We start from the raw sequence: 21,979 nt of genomic DNA, 5'->3' as shown, positions 1-21,979 counted from the left end.
AAATAGTTTACTTCATACCTGAATGACATATTTCAGAAAGTGACTTTACATGGACATGTATCTGGAACAAAAAAAAAAGAAACTGTGATGTGCCACAAGGGTCTATGCTCAGACCATTTTCACTTTTTATTGTCATAAATCATTTTCGCTTTTTATTGTTATAAACCATCTTTGCTTTTTATTGTCATAAACCATCTTCCTCTACATGCAGATGGTACTGCTTTCTCTGATGAACAGACAGCTGCAAAATTCAATTAGAAAACAAACTTAAAATGCCATTAACAAACTTAAAATATGGTGTAAGGAAAATGGCATGGTTGTAAATACAGACAAAACAAAGGTTTCATTAATAACAACACACACAAAAGAACAAACTCAAAGACAGATGACTTCATCCTTTTCTATAGTAATGAAAAACTAAAAGTGGTTTCCAAAGACAAAATTCTTGGTATTATTGTAGATAATAATTTATTTTGGTCTGATCATACAAGTTTCATTACAAAGAAAACAAACTGGTACTAACATCTGCCTTGCTTGGTGCTCAGCATTAAGAGGTTGGTGTTAGGACTGGTTGGCGTGGTGTTAGAATAATGTGACTGGGTGGGACATCATGCTACATGTCTGCGGCCTGATGCCCGAGTGCTAGATATCACTATAAACTGCCACACTGCAGACATGGTATCGATATGACCTAAAAACATTGAAAGCTACGTTAAAAATCCAAATCATACACACACACACACACATACTCTTCTTCTTCTTATTATTATTATTACCTTAACATATCTCTGCTTTTCAATAAATGCATATAGCCTAATGTATCAACATTGCTAAAATGTTTACAGCAAATTCATTCACATAATTAGTAACAAATATTGCCAAATTGTTTATGCCAAATTTATTAATGTGATTAGTAAAAAATGTTGCCAAATTGTTTACAACAAATTTATTGACCTAATTTAATGACAATGTTACCATATTTTGTTTAAAGCAAATTTAGTGACCTAATTTAATATCAAAGCATACAAGTGAGGTTGGTTTTATTAGAGTACATAATGACTTTCATTTATACAATTTCAGGAGTGCAAGAAAAGTTCTACCTCAATGGAGTATTTCGGCTTGAGTAAGTATTATACACAAAATTCTTCACCATAAACAATGTGCTTTTTATTTGTCTAATTGTCTGTACAATGCATACATTATCTTTTGTTATGCCAAGTTGTCATTTTCATTACTACATCATCTTTTCTAATAACTGCATTATATTTTTCAATGCCTGCATATCTTTCAAATGCCTACATTATCTTTTTAATGGCTAAATTGTCAATGTCATGACTACTTGATCTTTTTTAATGCCTACATTGTCTTTTTCACTCATACATCATCTTTTTATCCCCTAATTGTCATTGTAATGAATATATTATTTTTAATGCTTAAATTGTCATGTTCATATGTACGTTGTGTTTTGAGTGCTTCAATTGTTTTTTCACCATACAATATGTTTTAATGTTAACATTATCTTTTCAATGCCTAAATTCATTGATGGAATCATTTTATACAAAATTCATTGATGGAGTCCATTTATACAAAATATAACTGAACAGAACTTGATTCCTCTGACATGTGCTAAATGTCAGTACAGTATGTGATGCATGTAAAATCAAACCTGTCCTAATGGTCATCTGAGTTCAGCAGTCATCTGGTCACAGCAGCCATTCTAAGTTCCACTGGCAAAGTTCCTCTCATGTAATCAGTGGTCATCTGTCATCAGCAGCCATATGTTTCTTAACCAAGCAATCCTTTCACCCTGCCTTCTGTCATCAGTAGCCATGTGTTTCTTAACCAAGCAATGCTTTCACCCTGTCTTCTGTCATCAGTGGCCATGTGTTTCTTAAACAAGCAATCCTTTCACCCTGCCTTCTGTCATCAGTGGCCATGTGTTTCTTAACCAAGCAATGCTTTCACCATGTCTTCTGTCATCAGTGGCCATGTGTTTCTTAACCAAGCAATCCTTTCACCCTGCCTTCTGTCATCAGTGGCCATGTGTTTCTTAACCAAGCAATGCTTTCACCATGTCTTCTGTCATCAGTGGCCATGTGTTTCTTAACCAAGCAATCCTTTCACCCTGCCTTCTGTCATCAGTGGCCATGTGTTTCTTAACCAAGCAATGCTTTCACCCTGTCTTCTGTCATCAGTGGCCATGTGTTTCTTAACCAAGCAATGCTTTCACCCTGCCTTCTGTCATCAGTGGCCATGTGTTTCTTAACCAAGCAATGCTTTCACCCTGCCTTCTGTCATCAGTGGCTATGTGTTTCTTAACCAAGCAATGCTTTCACCCTGTCTTCTGTCATCAGTGGCCATGTGTTTCTTAACCAAGCAATGCTTTCACCATGTCTTCTGTCATCAGTGGCCATGTGTTTCTTAACCAAGCAATCCTTTCACCCTGCCTTCTGTCATCAGTAGCCATGTGTTTCTTAACCAAGCAATGCTTTCACCCTGTCTTCTGTCATCAGTGGCCATGTGTTTCTTAACCAAGCAATGCTTTCACCCTACCTTCTGTCATCAGTGGCCATGTGTTTCTTAACCAAGCAATGCTTTCACCCTGCCTTCTGTCATCAGTGGCTATGTGTTTCTTAACCAAGCAATGCTTTCACCCTGTCTTCTGTCATCAGTGGCCATGTGTTTCTTAGCCAAGCAATCCTTTCACCCTGCCTTCTGTCATCAGTGGCCATGTGTTTCTTAACCAAGCAATGCTTTCACCATGTCTTCTGTCATCAGTGGCCATGTGTTTCTTAACCAAGCAATGCTTTCACCATGTCTTCTGTCATCAGTGGCCATGTGTTTCTTAACCAAGCAATGCTTTCACCCTGCCTTCTGTCATCAGTGGCCATGTGTTTCTTAAGCAAGCAATGCTTTCACCCTATCTTCTGTCATCAGTGGCCATGTGTTTCTTAACCAAGCAATGCTTTCACCATGTCTTCTGTCATCAGTGGCCATGTGTTTCTTAACCAAGCAATGCTTTCACCCTGCCTTCTGTCATCAGTGGCTATGTGTTTCTTAACCAAGCAATGCTTTCACCCTGTCTTCTGTCATCAGTGGCCATGTGTTTCTTAACCAAGCAATCCTTTCACCCTGCCTTCTGTCATCAGTGGCCATGTGTTTCTTAACCAAGCAATCCTTTCACCCTGTCTTCTGTCATCAGTGACCATGTGTTTCTTAACCAAGCACTGCTTTGACCCTGTCTTCTGTCATCAGTGGCCATGTGTTTCTTAACCAAGCAATGCTTTCACCCTGTCTTCTGTCATCAGTGGCCATGTGTTTCTTAACCAAGCAATCCTTTCACCCTGCCTTCTGTCATCAGTGACCATGTGTTTTTTAACCAAGCAATGCTTTCACCCTGTCTTCTGTCATCAGTGGCCATGTGTTTCTTAACCAAGCAATGCTTTCACCCTGTCTTCTGTCATCAGTGGCCATGTGTTTCTGCACTCTGCTTTCCATGGTCATTGGAGCATATCAGCAGTGACCAGCTCCAAGTTTGTAAATTAATTTTTATTTTTGATAAGCAAGGCATGGTATATATAGATGTTTAAACGTTTCATATTTTGATTGTACTTACTGTAATGCTGGAAATGGTTCCAGGATGCTAGCTGAAAGCTATCCCCTATAAAGAAAAAAACATCTGAGTAAAGTTACTTTGCACTAGTAATAACCCTAATGGTTTAGCAATGCTAACAATACCCCCAGGAAGCTTCATTTTGTTCCCTAATTATCAAAGATCACAAGCAAAACCTGTTTTTGATCTTGGCAAGTTAGAGCAACTGCTTAATCCATCAATTGTTGAAAGGATGAACACCTGTTTTCATGCCTAATTATAACTGCTCTAACAAAAGCCAGTTGGGTATTGCACAGTTACAGGTAAGCTGTCAGTTAGTAACTTTATTTAGAAGACATTTCATCTGAAAATGAGATAAAAATGTTTGTTAGTGTGTGTGTATGTGTGTGTGTGTGAGAGAGAGAGAGATGGGTATATAAATTAGTGCATGCACAGAGTTATAGTTTTCTTGATTTCATGGAGGTATTTTCAAGTTATCACATTCGTTTTATAAGACATTAAATGACAAGCAGTCGGTTACTGAAAAATGAACACGTGAGATAATAATGCTAATGCTATTTTGTTTATAGTACATAAATTTGTCATGAACCTCCCTTAGGAGGCCATCTGTCTACAGAGGCCATTTTTGTCTTTCTCATGGGTGGCTGCTGTAGGCAGGTTGACTGTACAACATATTGTTGCATATATAAATGAGTAAAAGAATGAATAATGGCAATAAAAAATGTGTATACAGATTGTGTTAAAAAGAAAGTAAGAAAAGAAAATTGAAAAATATATGTCTTATTATACAATGCATTATTCTGGAAATATAGTTTATTTCCCTTTATATGTAAATCAGTAGGTTAATTATTACTTGATTTGGATAGAATAAAAGTAATAATAATACACAGAATAAAAGTAATAATAATAACACAGAATAAAAGTAATGATACACAGAATAAAAGTAATGATACACAGAATAAAAGTAATGATACACGGAATAAAAGTAATAATATTACACAGAATAAAGGTAATAATAATACACAGAATAAAAATAATAACACACAGAATAAAAGTAACAATAATACACAGAATAAAAGTAATAATAAACAGAATTAAAGTAATAATACTGCATAGAATAAAAGTAATAATAATGCACAGAATAAAAGTAATACACAGAATAAAAGTAATAATACACAGAATAAAAGTAACAATAATACACAGAATAAAAGTAATAATACACAGAATTAAAGTAATAATAATACACAGAATAAAAGTAATAATAATACACAGAATTAAAGTAATAATAACACACAGAATTAAAGTAATAATAACACACAGAATAAAAGTAACAATAATGCACAGAATAAAAGTAATACACAGAATAAAAGTAATAATAACACAGAATTAAAGTAATAATAATACACAGAATTAAAGTAATAATAACACAGAATTAAAGTAATAATAATACAGAATTAAAGTAATAATAATACACAGAATTAAAGTAATAATAATACACAGAATTAAAGTAATAATAACACACAGAATAAAAGTAACAATAATACACAGAATAAAAGTAATAATAAACAGAATTAAAGTAATAATACTGCATAGAATAAAAGTAATAATAATGCACAGAATAAAAGTAATACACAGAATAAAAGTAATAATAACACAGAATTAAAGTAATAATAATACACAGAATTAAAGTAATAATAACACACAGAATAAAAGTAACAATAATACACAGAATAAAAGTAATAATAAACAGAATTAAAGTAATAATACTGCATAGAATAAAAGTAATAATAATGCACAGAATAAAAGTAATACACAGAATAAAAGTAATAATAACACAGAATTAAAGTAATAATAATACACAGAATAAAAGTAATACACAGAATTAAAGTAATAATAATACACAGAATAAAAGTAATAATAATACACAGAATAAAAGTAATAATAATACACAGAATAAAAGTAATAATGCACAGAATACAAGTAATAATACACAGAATAAAAGTAACAATAATACACAGAATAAAAATAATAATAATACACAGAATAAAAGTAATAATAATGCACAGAATACAAGTAATAATACACAGAATAACAGTAATAATAATGCACAGAATTAAAGTAATAAGTAATAATAATGCACAGAATAAAAGTGATAATTATACACAGAAGACAGATATGATTCTTCCACCTCCCAAAAAATAGTGAAAGATTTATTTTCATAACTTAAAAATTTGACATATGCACAGTATGAAAGAAATAACACACGTCATATTAAATATTTGTAATTAATAAACTCTTATTTAATTTTCAGCTACAATTTCCAAGAGCTTCCTGATGAGAAAAAATTCATTGTGAATTTGTACTTCAGCATTTGCTTCAATGCACGCAGCAGTACATGTGATATTGTGATCCCAGTATTAGAACATACGATCATGCCTAAAGCCATTTGCACTTGGAATGAGGGATTTATTGATTCAGGTCAGAGCTCAATTTCTTGCTTTCTTATTCTCTCTCACTTTCTTGTCTATGCCACTCATCTCTGCCACTGCATTACTCATGTACACGATTAAGGTATTGATTTTATTTATATATATATATATATATATATATATAAAGAATACAAAATCATATGGCAAATAGCAATTCTTTCAATTGAACTGGATCCAGCAAGGAATCACGTGTGTCAGTGTGTCAGGGATTGATTAAGATAAATGCAATATATTGACAACGAACAGTGCGAAACTGGTATCTAGCTAGCCTGAGCGCTTTTGACTCTTTAGTGAGTCTTTTCAATATCAGATAAAAAACATAGACAAGACAAGACAAATAAAACAAAAACGGTTATGTTTGCAAAACTTTACATGGCTGTTTCTACAGGAATTCAACCTTCTAACTCTATTATGTGTCCAGTAGTTTATTTCAATTTATATACATACATTTATCTAACATGATGTTTTACTATAAACCAGATGATTTGCCTTGCTAAAGACTTTTCTCTCACCATTTAAGCTGCACTTAGGTCTTTAGTCCTGGGAAACAATAAGCAGCCTATTATTATTATTACTATAGGCTTTTCCATAGTTAGATGGTCAGCAATGAAGGCAGTAGCATTGTTTCAGCCTCTAGAAGGATACCAAGAATTAGAGCTTTTCCAGGAACTTGGAATTGGAGGTTACCTCTTGGACCAGCAATGCAACTACAGTGCTTTGGTGGACTCCAATAATTGGAGAAATGGCAAGTTTTCATTTCTTAGTTCTATAGCAGTTTAATGTCTCCTTCCCTTAGCTATGCATCAATGATTACTTCTTGTTTGTTACTTTATCAGTTGCTGCTTACATGTTTTTTCAGAAATAGCTCTAGTAATGTATGTAGAAAATAAACATTCAGTTTTCTAGGTTTTAATTTCTAACCTTGTTTTGGAGGGGGAAAAGGTATAAAATTGTATAGCATGTGAAAGGGTTAACAGGGAAAGGTATAGACTTGTATAGCTTGTGCAAAAGTTAACAGGGAAGGTTTAGAATTTTAAGCATGTGAAAGGGTTAACAGCACATGAGCACGATCAATGGTTTCTTGCTTAACAATTTTTTAAGGCAATCATTTTGATAAAATCCTTCCATATAAAAGAAAATGTGTTCTTGCAAGATAGAAAGTAAGTTACTTTATATCCTGTAGGAATGCACATTTTCATTTATTTTGGAAGAACAACATGTAAAACTAAAAGTTAACACACACAAGATAGAGGTGGACACAGTACCCATTTAGGTATCACCCAACTAATTGAATTCCTTTTATAATGACTTCATTTTTTTCTACATTTTTGATGAAAATCAGTGAATTAGTTACAGGATCCAATGTGCGGCCCCAAGTGGCCGAGTGGTCTAAAGCGCTTTCTGTTACAGATCACTGCCATCTCACCTCTGTCTGCGTGGGTTTTGAGTCTCACATTCAGCCAATGTGGGTATGTGAGAAAGCTTGCCAGTAGCTTCTCGAGGGTCAGTGTTTCTTTCCAGGGATTTTCCAGGTTCTCCCTCCACCATTAATACTGGCTGCCATGTATAGCCTATCGTGTGCTGAAAAATGGCATTAAACCCAACAACAACAACAAAAGGATCCAATGCATCAGGAATATTTTACTCATGCTAGACATTAGGTTGGACACAACAAATCAGAAACTCAGCATATGTTAGTTTGCATTTACTGGAAATAGTTATATTGGAATGAAATGACTCAAACTTTCACAGCAAGTGAACTTCAGAATTTGCCAAATCAAAGTCTGTTTGCTTTGTCAGCCAACATAATGCCAAGCTGAACACAAAAAACATATTTTCTTTTATTTAGGCTTTGTGTTTCTTTCTATTGAATATATTTAAAACATTTCACTAGTTAGAAAAACTCCAGAAAAAAATCAGAGAAAATTCTTAATGATTTTGTAAGGGACTAAAAATAGGATGCAATAACATTTCACTGCCTTATTGTATTGGTACCTTTATTATGCAGCCATTATACAATTATTAAATAGTACATATTTAGATATATTTGGGATTTCTGGGTCTTGCTGTCTTCTCCATGGGGTTAGTTGTGATAAGATGGTAGAGAATCATGTATTATCTATGAGACAGAATCACCAGTACTAATGAGTGACATCTAGGAGCAGAATCACCAGTATGACTGAGGGACATCTAGGAGCAGAATCAACAGTACTAATGAGTGACAAAATTGTCAAGGCCGAACAGCCAACATGCACTACCTGTGAGACAGAATCGCCAGTATGACTGAGTGACATCTAGGAGCAGAATCAACAGTACTAATGAGTGACAAAATTGTCAAGGCTGAACAGCCGACATGCACTATCTGTGGGACAGAATCGCCAGTATGACTGAATGACATAATTATCAAGGCAGAATTGCTGAATGTTTGTGGCAGACTTGCCTGTATGACGTGGACTGACATACTAAAAACAAATTAAATTTCCTTGAGATGTGTGAGCTTTATGTAATGCATTTCTGCTTAATTACTATAGAATGAGCATACAGTGCATATGAATCATAATATCACACAGCAGTGGTAGAGGTAATGTGTGTGTATGTGTGTGTGTGCTGATGAATTAGCTCACAACACGGCATTCTCGTCCCTAACATTTATTTCAAGACATTGTTTAATTATAATAATACATCAGCTGTCTGCTTTCAGTTGTCCATAACAAATTCTTAAATAGTTTCTTTTAGTCCACACATATTATGATGAATTCCACCATTTCTACTGTCGGCATTTTGAAGCAGATTAAAACTTCTTGATATCCACTTAGTACAAGAGAAGACTTTTTGTATGGTCATCATTGTACTACACTGATCACTATAACTCTTTCCCAAATGGAACTGACCAACTAAATTAACTGACCAGCAAACTTAACTCCACCCTCTCATCCCCTGTGACTTTATCTACCTTTATATTCCAAGTTTCATATTGACATTCACTGATCAACCAATTACAGCTTAAGGCCATAGTTAAATTTTCCGATTAGTCAACTCATAGAAAATTGGAATTATTTTGCTTCCAAATAAAGAGTTCTGTATGTGTCTGTTACCATCTGTACACCTTACAGGTATCCCGATCACATGAGGATTTAACAATATGCATGATATGTGTGTCTTGGGCATTTGCTTCTTCATTTGAAATTTCAAACCTCCTGCCTAGCACACACCCCTACATTTACCACTAGTCTGCAGGTTTTTTTGGGTGACATATATGTGGGACTTGTCAACTAATACCGATTATGTAGTATGGCAGCTAACGTTGGCATACGTGTGGGACTATGTTATCTAATACTGATTATGTAGTATGGCAGCTAACATTTGCATACATGTGGGACCTTGTCATCTAATACTGAGTATGTAGTATGGCAACTAACACTGGCATACATGATGGACCTTGTCATCTAATACCGATTATGTAGTATGGCAGCTAACATTGGCATACATGTGGGACTTTGTCATCTAATACCGATTATGTAGTATGGCAACTGACATTGGCATACATGTTGGACCTTGTCATCTAATACCAATTATGTAGTATGGCAGTGAACATTGGCATACATGTGGGACTTTGTCATCTAATACCGATTATGTAGTATGGCAGCTAACATTGGCATGCATATGGAACCTTGTCATGGAACATTTAGCATATTAGGAACTGTCATCTTAATAACATTTAGCTTATTAAGAACTGTCATCTTATAACATTTAGCTTATTAAGAACTGTCATCTTAATTACATTTAGCATATTAAGAACTGTCATCTTAATAACATTTAGCATATTAGGAACTGTCATCTTAATAACATTTAGCATATTAGAAACTGTCATCTTAACTCATTAACCCTTGAACCAAACATCTAGGTATTTCCCTACAGCATACTTGCAGAGAGATCATCCAGAGCAGTGTTAGCCTTACCAGTGAGACTTGCTGAGAGTACTTGGTTTGCATATTTTTTCATACGGAGATACTTGCATTAAATGTTATTTTCCTATTTATGTTCCTTTAATTAAGCTAAAATTTGGCACAGCAGTTATCAATAAAATTACATACATAATGGCTTGCAGAGGGGGCTACTTGCAATAAATTTATTTATTTATTTATGTTCCTTTAATTAAGCTGAAATTTGAAACTGCAGTTCTCAGTAAAATTACATAATGGTATAAATTTAATGCTACATGCAGAAATAACACTCATGCATAAAGGTAAAACTAAATGATTTACTTACCAGTTTCTCTTGCCATGAATAATCCATAAAATCCATTATGAATTCACACTGAATAATTAACAATACCAACACAAGAAATTAATTCAATTTTGTGATGAAGTGTGTGTGAGAGGATAACAACATTAAGGAGGAAAGTAAGAATTTAAGCATACTGAATAACACTGAAAACGATTTTGTTGATGCAGGCCACATAAGTGACAATTGTATTGAAAATAATAATATATTCATATGATCTAACATGCATAAAGTTATTTACAAAATTACTTTAACATAGTATGTGATAAACTACATAGTTTAAATTCAGACCTGAATGTAAATTTGTAACCATCAAACCAAAAACCAATCCATTTGGGAGTTGAGACCGCCATAATGTACATGTAACCGAAAGAACCATGCTATTACTTTTTTATATATATAAAAGAAATTATATACAAAAAATTGTTTTCGTATGTATACACATAACAAAGGATACAAAGAGATGACTTGAATAATGTGTGTAGTATCAGTGTGAATGCTATCATAATACAATGTTACTGCTGAGAAATTCATATGACGCTAAAACAAGTTATGTTCAAATGATATAACATGTCTACAGTTATTTTACCAAATTTAACTACAACCTAGGAAGCTATACCCCAAGGCGGTTGGTCAGGTGGTGGTGGAAAATGTAAAATTTATGATCTCTAAATATACTACCCGTATCTCCAAGAATTCTTTGCAAGTGATGCTAAGGATGCTGACCCATATATTCATACCCCTTAACTATCTTCCATTGGCTGAATGAGTCATGTGACCTCATTCCTGGGTTTGGCTGGCCCCCCCCCCTCCAATGGTCAATATTGCTTTGTTTCCATTGCATAACAAGACCCATTCACCTCTCATCACAAATATCCTTGCGCTAGCGCAAATAGTTTTATGCACACAGAAATTCCACTTGTCATCTCTGAATACTCTGTCAGAGTCTGTCAAATAAAAGTCTACTTCCAGTGACTGATTCTCGTAATTTTCATCATTTTCAAATCTAAATATTTCCACAATTTCTGCTGCTATTGAAGTCAATTCTTTTTCCTTTGTTCAGCAATGTTCACTGTATCTGTGTACACTAAAAACAGTTTTGGTTAAACTGCCTACATAATTAGGAAATGGCTTGAAATCAATGGCTTGCGCTGATTTACCTTGTCATGCAGGATGCAGGCCTAGACTAATACTGCCACTCAGACTTGGTGCCTGGGATACAAGCTAGGTAAACTGAGCCTTGTTATTGTGGCAATCGAGAGATGAGGGAGCTATACTGTGACGAGCTATAGTGGTAGCAGGGGTTACCGAGTTAACTAACATTTAGCATATTAGGAACTGCCATCTTTTCATTTCTACCGAACGAGTATTCAGCATTTAATAACATAACTTATATTTTTTTCAAATTATTACATAACTATAACTTTCCCCATATTCCACTCTCTTATAAACAAGCTATATTTATTTCCATTTTCAATTTATTTTATGATTGTAATAGCAAAAATTGGAAGACTAATTTATTTCTACTTTGCTATTTAGATTGTCCTGCAAACATTTCTCTGGCCAGTCTTCAGGACACTTCAGCGATGTGTCATATTTCTGAGACATGCTTGTCTGTATCCTGCTGCCTTACTGAATCTCGAATACACAGGAACTATTTCTTCTCATTGACCTTTGACCCTTGTGACTTTCAAATGACCATCACCATTGAGAAGTTAAAGGTCACAAACAAGTGGTTCACTGACTATGAATGGGGTAAGATTTTTCAAACTTTCTTTGACTCTTTCTGCATAGAGTTGACAATGTTTTTTTTCCCTTTGAAAGTTTCACAATGGTAGTAATAATAATACATTTGAATTTTAATCGATGAAACCATTACAAGGAAGTTGATCCTTTTATAGTGAAAGTTCAAAGTCTTTAACACCTTGCCAATAATAACAACAACAAAAATAACTTGTACTGGGAAAAATGTACAGATTCTGCATCGTTAAAACTGGCAGCTTTTTTTCTCTTTCTGTTGGAGGAAACAATAATTAACTTCAGTTTCTATCAAAAAGGCTATTGCTTGATGATTTCTTACACTTTCAGGCATCATGGCAATGGAATATTGATCATGATAAAGATCTATAACAATAATAATAATGATAATGATAATAATGGCTTTATTTAGAGAAATTGCCTCAAATCATTACAATAACTAACCTTCCTGGCGGCCATCTGTTATGTGTGTAATATACAGTATATAAAGCATAATGTGTTGAAACTTTTCTTTACACTAAAGAATTGAGTTATTCTGAAAATCAGAAAATTTTCAAGCCAGTAACATGTGCATAAGTGTCAGTGAGTACATCAGCATATATAAAATATCATATTGTATCGAAAAATGTGAAATAGTTGTATAAACAGAGAAAAGTACGTTAGGTATTTTACTTGGAGCTGTTTGACTATCTTAAGATTTCATTGATTTAAGACTTTGATTATGAAAAGAAGAAACTCTTGGAACCTGCCTTATGTCCCTGGGTATGGTGTTCCATACTAGTAGACCAGTATATTGACCAATAGACCATGATATATTACTTAACTGTCTCCAGCATGTATTTGGCATTCATGATACAGCCTTACTGTGGTTCAAGTCCTACTTGGTCAACAGGACACAAATTGTGTCTGCAAATGGAATACACTCCAGCCTAGTTAATCTGTGTTGTGGTGTTCCACAGAGGTCTGTTCTTGGACCTGTTCTCTTCATTCTATACACTCTGCCGCTCTCAAGTGTCACAGATCATCATCCACTGGCTCACCAATTGTATGCTGATGACACCCAAATATACAAATCTAGCCACCCAACTGAAGTTGATGCTGCCATCCAAGGTGTAGAGAGGTGCATTTCTGATGTGAAATCATGGATGACATGTAACAAGCTGCAAATGAATGATGATAAAACTGAGGCCATTCTGATTACAACACAAAGACTTTCTCATTCACATCCTTTACCTCAAACAATAAATACGAGCAACACCAACATTAAATTCACACAATCAGTATGAAACCTAGGTGTTACTCTGGACAGTACTCTCACATTGCACCAACCTGTCATGAACATATGCAAAGCTGCATATCTTGAGCTGAGACGCATCAGTTCAATTCACAAATATCTTTCATTTGATGCCACTAAAACACTTGTGTGTTCATTAGTACTTTCAAGACTGGACTATTGTAACTCAATTCTGTCTGGTTCATCTCAATATCTACTCCAAAAACTTCAAAATGTTCAAAACACAGCTGCTTGGATCATACTTAGAGTACCACGATCAGAGCACACCTCCCAACTGCTCTGTATCCTACACTGGCTATCTATTCGATCCAGAATCAAACACACAATTTGTTCTCTGTGCTACGTTTCACTCACGGACTCTAGTCCAACATACCTATCCGACCTCACCCATGTGTACACACCAGCAAGCTCCTCTTCTGACAACAATTGTATACTCATTATTCCCACTATGAAAACAAAGTCATATGGACAGCATTCTTTTGCATACCAGGGCCCAGCAACATCGAATGAATTGCCCACTGAACTTTGACACAAAGAAACAGTGATCACATTCAAGAGTGCTCTCAAAACTCACTTATTTTGACTGCAAGAACAACCTTTAAGACCTAATAATGTTTCCTACCTTAAATATTCTCAGCATGTGTTTTTTAAAAATGTTTTATAATTTCATGGTGTTTGTGTTTGTAACATATCATTATATACGTTTTCTATCTTATAGGTGTTGTCTAATGTTGTAAAGCGCTTAGAGCTTCTAAAGATTAGGTGCTATACAAAGTCCTCATTATTATTATTATTATTATTATTGAAAGCATTTTGAATAAGTCCTCATTTGGCTTTGGTATAATGTAATTTTTAATTCTAACAAACTTTAAATTTGGAGTACCATCAGCATCTCCTTGGTGAAAGATTTTCCTTAGGTTGGCTTTTCTAGACACTTTATACATAAATTTGGTCTTTCTAGAGAATATTTTGTTTTATGTTGGTAAAAGTTTTATAGAATTGATTGCATCCTGTAAATAGTCTATTCATTGATTTAGAATTAAATGGAATGCCCTCTTTTGGAGTCTTAAACATTGTTAATTTTAAATTAGAATCATTAACCTCTTCTGATACATTTGTTTAATGTGAATAGACGAAGTTAGAGTGATATCTTAACAAATAGACTAAGAACTGTGTCATAATTGGTTATATTAAGGTTAACAATTTCAAATAGAACTTGGAGTTTTTCGCTATCCAGTATTGCTTCTAGTAGGGCTTTTGTTTTTTTTTTGCACTTATACTGTTTTTCATGCACCATACTTAAAGTTTGTACTCGGGTAGTGTAGCGTCATCTGCATCGAGGAAGGTGGAGGAAATTGAATTTCCTATCTTAAGGGGGCAAGTCATTAGTAAATAGAATAAAAAGACAGAGCCCATGTGGTACTCCACAATTAATAGTTTTACTTGCAAGAAGGTGACCCTTCAGAGAAACCTTTTTCATTCTTCCACTGAAGTGAGAAATAAACCAGTTTAGGAAGTTTTCATTCCATTAATACATTTTTAGCTTTTCTGGCAAAACTTCATGGTCTACAAGATCAATTTTTGTATATAAAAATCAACCATAATAGTGCTAACTATTTCTCCTTTATCTAGCGCTTGCAGCTGTTTATCCATCAATTATAATAGATGTGAGTGCAGTTTTACTTGAGTAATTCTTCAAAAGCCAGACTGATTACCATCAGTATAAGATTATAAGTGTTCAAATAGTTCATAAAAGAATCATGAGCATGGAAGACTGGCAAGGATAGAGATTAGTATATTGCTACTTACATTATTGTTTGTTGCAGCTTAAGGTTATGGAGGTACCTTGGCAATTTTTCAAGCCTGTGGAAATTTATTAGAGCTAATACATATACAATGATCACAAAGAAAAGTGAAGCTGCTTTGCTTTAGTCGTATATAAAGTCCTGTAGCTCTACAGGCATCCATTTTTTAAGATATACTTTACTTTAACACAAGCTCAGGACTCATTTCCCAAATTTCAAACTTGTCATTTTCAGAAGCAAAATGTGTGAGTTCAGGATAATCAGAGAAAATTTTAGGTTCTTGAAGTTTTTTAGCAATTTGAATAAAAAGGTCATTAAATTTATTTATGAGATGACTTGGATCACCTATATAAATGTCCTCATGATTGAGGCTTACATTTCAGTTTTGCATTTCCATGTGCCAATCTGGTAAAAACTCTCCAAATAGATTTAGTGTTATGCTAGTTCTGTGTTCAACCAGCATTTTTTATGGTGTGCTCTTTATTCCCCAAATTTTATATTTTTCATGACTTTTTTTGCAGATTTTACATGGTCTCCTTACTTCATTCCCAGGGATGCTCCAACTTAGCTGGTGTTCTTGCATTATAGTGTTTTTAAAGGAGCATGTTTGTTTACTGTGTCCATACAAGGACCAAAAACATCATCATCTTCAAAGATTTGGATTGTATTCAGATCTTTTAGAAATTGAATATTATCAGAGTTTTGAAAAGCTCTACCAGACATAATCAGATATCTAGCCAATATTTGTTAGAATAAACCAAATCCCTCACCATTTCCAAATTGGAATTTCATGGGTTTTGACATGGCTAATGGTAATACAGAGGGAGCAAATTGGATACCCTTTCAGTGGACCTAAACTATCTCTTGAAAGTTCAGATCGGATATGTGCATGGTCCAGATGATACAGCAAGACTTTGTAGCCTCACTTTGATAGATCCAGGATGTAATAAACACTGTTGGCTGGCATGTACAGTCAATCATATAAACTTTTTATCTCTGGATTTAGCTTTGCAAAGACTAAATTTGAATCTAGTGGCTCCTACCCAGAAGACCATTCGACCCAACTGAGGTCAGCACAGCCTCATGAGTGTCAATAATTTAGCACTTTCACTGGATTTGCCAGTAAAATTGATTGGTAAGAAGAGTTCAACGCTCTTCTTAGATGGATAAAATTGTTATGGATCACATGACTGTCAATTTTGTTGCTCACAAGTTAGGTAAAGCAGAGTGCCCTTCATATAGAGAATCCAACCATTCTTCCCTTGAAAGTTGTCCAGGGTAGAGGTAGGACTCTCAGCATTCCCTCCTTCTTTTACTCTTGTCCCTAATGTGATTAGGAATTTGTAGTTATAGTATACAGTGTTTCTCCAAGAGGATTTATCCAACCACATTATGATAAAACCCTCCTTTCTTGCCAACAAATATGAGCATAATATTTTGATGTATCACACTTTAAAATTGATGCTACCAAGCAGTAGTCCAAGGGTGGTAATGGATAAGAATTTCTTCCCTTTGTCTCTAGCGTGTGTGTGTATATATATATATAGAGAGAGAGAGAGAGAGAGAGAGAGAGAGAGAGAGAAATTAGAAGTTTTTTCTTTTGTGGGAAGACTGGATTTAGGAGGTAGCAAGCTTATTTTGCTAATGGTAATGTCATTGGGTAAATATTTTCAGATAAATATATTGTACTGAAAAAGTTTGATTAAAAAATACATTGATTTCTTTCTTTTTCCTTTTTTTAGGTAAGAGTGAGAATTTTGCCCTGAACGGAGTTCTGAGAATGGGGTAAGTTGTGCAGACTTGATATTACTGAATGTGCAATGGAAGGGGATGCAGAGTGTTGCTGTTAAATTTGGAAATTAAACCTATGTTGTCTGTTTTATGGTCAGACTCAAATACTGTCAGACATTGCTTCTGGAGCAACTGGACTTTGTTAGTAAAACTTCCTCATATACATCTATCATTCCACTCCCTCCCTGTTTCCAACATTCATCACTTCTTGAAGCAGTCTAGATGCATCATCAATAGCACGATCTTAAAATGAGAATCAAACAAGTTCCCAAATGTAATTAAAAGTGATACAAGTATAGCTGTCACCATCAGATATTGAACCCAGTAAATCAGTTGGAGTTGGGCACACATAACACTAAATATTTGAACTAGCTAGGCTGGTACATGTGGTCTCTTATACATCAGCCATTACAAAGGATGGTCTGCTCTGTATCTGCATGCAAATATTATGTACTAATGAAATAGAAGCCGTATTTTTGAGGGAAAAACTAAAAATGTCCATTGTGTAGAAAACATTTCAGATCTTGTTATGCTCTGTTTTCTTGCCCCCACTATATGTGTTGCCCATATTCTTCCAGTCAGTCCTCATGTCACTTATGTTACAAATTCTCTTTCTGCTCAATAACTTTTAAAAGGTCTGATGAATTAAAACAAATATTTATTTAAGAAGAGTTTGGTCAAGTTATATTTTCAAGATGTGAAATTTTGATTTATGGCTCCTATTTGATGTAGAACTTCTTTGGTAATATTGAACCAATGTGTCATCATTTGCATCATAATATCACAGACATCCATGACATTTGAATACAGGCCCATTTCCATTCATGTCATTTGAATACAGGCGTATTTCCATCCATGTCATTTGAATACAGACCCGTTTCCATCCATGTCATTTGAATATGGGCCCATTTCCATTCACGTCATTTGAATACAGACCCATTTCCATCCATGTCATTTGAATACAGACCCATTTCCATCAAAGTCATTTGAATACAGACCCATTTCCATTCATGTCATTTGAATACAGACCCATTTCCATCCATGTAATTTGAATATAGGCCCATTTCCATTCATGTAATTTGAATACAGGCCCATTTCCATTCATGTAATTTGAATATAGGCCCATTTCCATCCATGTAATTTGAATATAGGCCCATTTCTCATCAACAGTGATGTTCATTCATCTAGTTACTGTTTTAGATTCAGCATACAGCAGCTACTGGCAGAGAAGAACTACCTGCTTAACCTGAGGATCACATCTTCTCTAGACGCCTTAGGAGTGGGAGATGTCATAGCCAGTGTTTTCCATGAGACCAGACTCCCAATGAATTACACATGCAGCTGGAATAAACCTTTCACTGATGCAGGTAGAAATATCATGAAAAAATTTATTCATCTTCAATATTTAATGAAGAAAAAAAGTGCTATCATTTTTTCTGCATGTTTTCAGACAGCAAAAAGTAAATAGTTTTTAATGTTAAGGAAACTGTACCAATTCATCTTATTCAGCGTCCAAAAATAAATGAATGACAAATCCAAGCACAGACAATCAAACCCACACATGCAGTATTAGGCTGTCCATGCAGTGAGACAGCAAAGTATGCCAGGAATGCAAAACTGCATCAATAGCTCCAATTGTTCACATAATTGATCACTAAAAAGCAAAAGTAAAATTAAATATGATAGTAAATCTTGTTTGTAATTTTCCAGATAATTTAAGCAGTAGTTTATTTTTGGAAGTAAGTGGGAGACTATAATGTTGGCCCTGAATATTACTAACATAACCTAAGAACTGATTCCATTTTGTGTGGCCTGGTAACAAAACTTGTACAATATGAAAAGTAAGCTGTTTTGATTTCAGCGTTTATAAATTCATAAGAGTGGCCAAGTGGTCTAAAGCGCCTCTGTCTGTGTGGGTTAAGCAAACATGGATATGTGAGAAAGCTTGCCTGTAGGTTCTCATGGGTCGGTGGTTCTTCCCAGGGTTTTCCAGTGTTCTTCCTCCACCAGTTATACTGGCCACCATGTATAGCCTATCTTGTGCTGAAAAATGGTGTTAAACCCTTCAACAACAACAACAACATAAAACACATGAAATAAGGTTCTGTTTTTGTGTTATTTTTCTTTTCCTTTTTTTTTTTTTGTTTTAAAATATATATTATTATCCACTGAAACCAATACATCATGACTGGTACATGACATAGTGTAGGTTTTAGTACTATTCACATTGGAAGCGTTAAACAAAAATTTTCAACACAATGGCTTGGACAGTTAATCGGGTTTCTCTTTTATAAGGGGTAACATGTTTTTCTAATGTTTGATTTATTTTTAATTTTTTTTTCCACAGATTATTAATATAGTTTTAAACAAATGTTAGTCATTATATCATGGTTAGCAATCAGATGAACAGTGAAATGTGAATCTTACATTTTTGACAATGGGAATTGTGCATATAAGTCGTCAGGGTTATTTCAAATTAATATGATAGACATTGCTTCACTTTCCAAAATATGGTATTAATCCCATATTATTGTAGAACCACACTTGTGTCAGTTGACATAAGTGCATACTAAAATTCTTTTGAAATGATGTCCAAACATTAACATGCATGAAAACTTCTTTTGGACAAAAATTGTGTTGGTGTCTGAAAATATATGTACAGAAAATGAGGTAATGAATAAAATACAGCTTTATGCCAACTTTTTAAAGTAAAAATCTTGTTTTGTATGATAAATTGACTAGTCCAATCATTCTGACAAGTGGTTGATGTTTATTGACAAGTGAATATTTTTCTGAACATAAAATTGTTGTTAAAGTAGAGTCTTAATTAGGCATATTCTTACCTTACATTGGTGATGTAACATAACTTGCATTGAATTGGTAAAATGAAAATGATTTGAACTGGTATGATCCATAGGAAAATAAGTCAGTTCATGTCTTCATGCAGTCTATAGTTACCATGGTTTCCACATGATGTAAAAGTTTAATGTTGACCTGTGATTCTGAGTTGTAAGAATTTTAACCCTTTTACAAGGATGATGTTCATTATTTCTCAAAATTACCTTTCTTTATAAAGGTTTCTCGCTTGTAAATTGGAAGAAATCTCATGGGCTGGACAACATGGCACTCCCCTATTATGGACAATTGCAGCTCCTTGCTGACCTTGGTGTTGCTAAATATCTCCTTGACAACCCATGTCAAAGGTCAGCACAGAATTCCACTCAGGCCCAAGGATGGGATACTACAGGTAATATAGTTTCTGTGGCAACTGATTGTGGCAACTTTTATCCCTCACATGATGCATTACAGGGTTGTATTGCTATTGCTGTATCCATCTGTCTGTCTGACTATAACCAATCTGTTTGTAAACATTTTCATTACAGAACCATAACTGTCAAACTAATGTAGAAAATAAAATGCCATTTATGATAACAATGTGAATTTTTTTGCATATATTAGATGTGCGTTTTGATATTCACAGTTCTTCAGTTTCAGTCTTACTGTAAGGATCACTATAATGAAAGCAGAAGCTGATGCACCACACATGCTCTGAAGGAGGCTGGTATGAACTATGTGGACATACTAGTTTGAAACATGGAAGTACTGAGAGAAAAAAGGTGGGGGATTGGCACAGTTGTGAATGCCTGAAACTGGCATATGGACACAACAGGACTGAAACAGCACACATGCAATAAATGTTGAACGTACTACTAGGAAAGTAGGTGGTAATTTTTGTTTCCAGAATAGCATAAAGTTAATCTCAGCATCTGCAGTGGAACATACATTGGTACCCAAGAGCCATGTTTGTGGTATGAATGTAAACATCTAAAAAATCAGATACATTTTTTTTCCTGGCAATGACATTATGTCTGGGGAGAGACATAGAGGGTTACGTCCAGGAGCCATAGAAGGATGCATGTTGTATGGACCAGCTACATTAAGTTCCAACTTTAAACAGGTCATAAGATATAGGTTAAATTAAGAGTTAAATGTACATATAATAAATCTTGCAAATGAGGCCAATCTCATCCTGGCACTCACTGCCAAATGAACACGGAATCTGCCTAAATGGATAGATTGGAACGAGACTTGGGAAATTGTACGGTTATGAAAAGTGATTGTTACCTGTATCTTGAACCAGAAAAGGTAGGGACTAGATGTATAGGGACACTGAAACTCAAGAAGTCTGACACTGAGGATTGCAATGATGAAACCAGCTGATACTTGATACATCTGCCATAGGCAGCAGGTATAAGCATATGGACGTAATGGTTCAGAAGTGACAACATTGGGGCAAAAGCAAAATTATGAATTCCTGAAACTTGCAATGGCCTAAAGGAAGTGCAGGGATCACTGAGACTGTGTTACAGTGCAAAAAGTATTGAAGATTGTAATGAAGCATGGGCATCTACTGTGTTACAGTGTGACTGTATTGAAGATTGTAATGAAGCATGGGCATCTACTGTGTTACAGTGTGACTGTATTGAAGATTGTAATGAAGCATGGGCATCTACTGACAATTATGATTGAGATTCAAATGACATTGAAAAGAGATTACCTGACTCTGAACAGTCAGTGTGTCATAGATTGTTTTGATGCATATAATTGAATTCAACCTGACAAGGTGATAATAGCTAAATATATAATCCATGATATCTCTTTGACATGTGTGTTTGGAAATAAAGTGCATTTGTTTTTAATGACCAGCCACCTGAAAATCTAGCACCCACCAGCAGTGTTTATTGTCAGTTGTTCAAGTGATTATTACCGCAGTCCAGTATATACTTCTGTTTGGAAAATACTTAAATGGGTCAAACTATGTGTTTTCGAATAATTCTCAAAAGTCGGCTTGTCAGAGATTGCTTAGATGCATGTCACTGATTTCAAGGGAAAATTGGATGACGTGAAAGCGGAAACAGACATGTAAATGGACACAACACTCTCC

At 34.6% G+C, this 21,979-nt stretch overlaps 1 protein-coding gene across 1 annotated transcript in view; it reads left to right on the top strand.

Moving 5' to 3' along the window:
- LOC149782249 (uncharacterized) overlaps positions 1–21,979 on the top strand; it is a 665,894-nt gene that overhangs the window by 367,485 nt on the left and 276,430 nt on the right. Inside the window, exons 131-137 of the mRNA XM_089935099.1 lie at positions 1,081–1,123; positions 5,925–6,091; positions 6,683–6,847; positions 11,926–12,141; positions 16,986–17,028; positions 18,235–18,401; positions 20,111–20,281. Coding sequence (XP_089791225.1) covers positions 1,081–1,123; positions 5,925–6,091; positions 6,683–6,847; positions 11,926–12,141; positions 16,986–17,028; positions 18,235–18,401; positions 20,111–20,281 — 972 coding nt within the window. The remainder of the gene's footprint in view (positions 1–1,080; positions 1,124–5,924; positions 6,092–6,682; positions 6,848–11,925; positions 12,142–16,985; positions 17,029–18,234; positions 18,402–20,110; positions 20,282–21,979) is intronic.

Source organism: Sinohyriopsis cumingii, chromosome 15 (assembly GCF_028554795.1).
Source record: "Sinohyriopsis cumingii isolate HCF-2022 chromosome 15, ASM2855479v2, whole genome shotgun sequence".
Classification (NCBI taxonomy): domain Eukaryota; kingdom Metazoa; phylum Mollusca; class Bivalvia; order Unionida; family Unionidae; genus Sinohyriopsis; species Sinohyriopsis cumingii.
The sequence above is the reverse complement of the archived record's forward strand: the minus strand, read 5'-3'. Positions and strand labels throughout refer to the sequence as shown.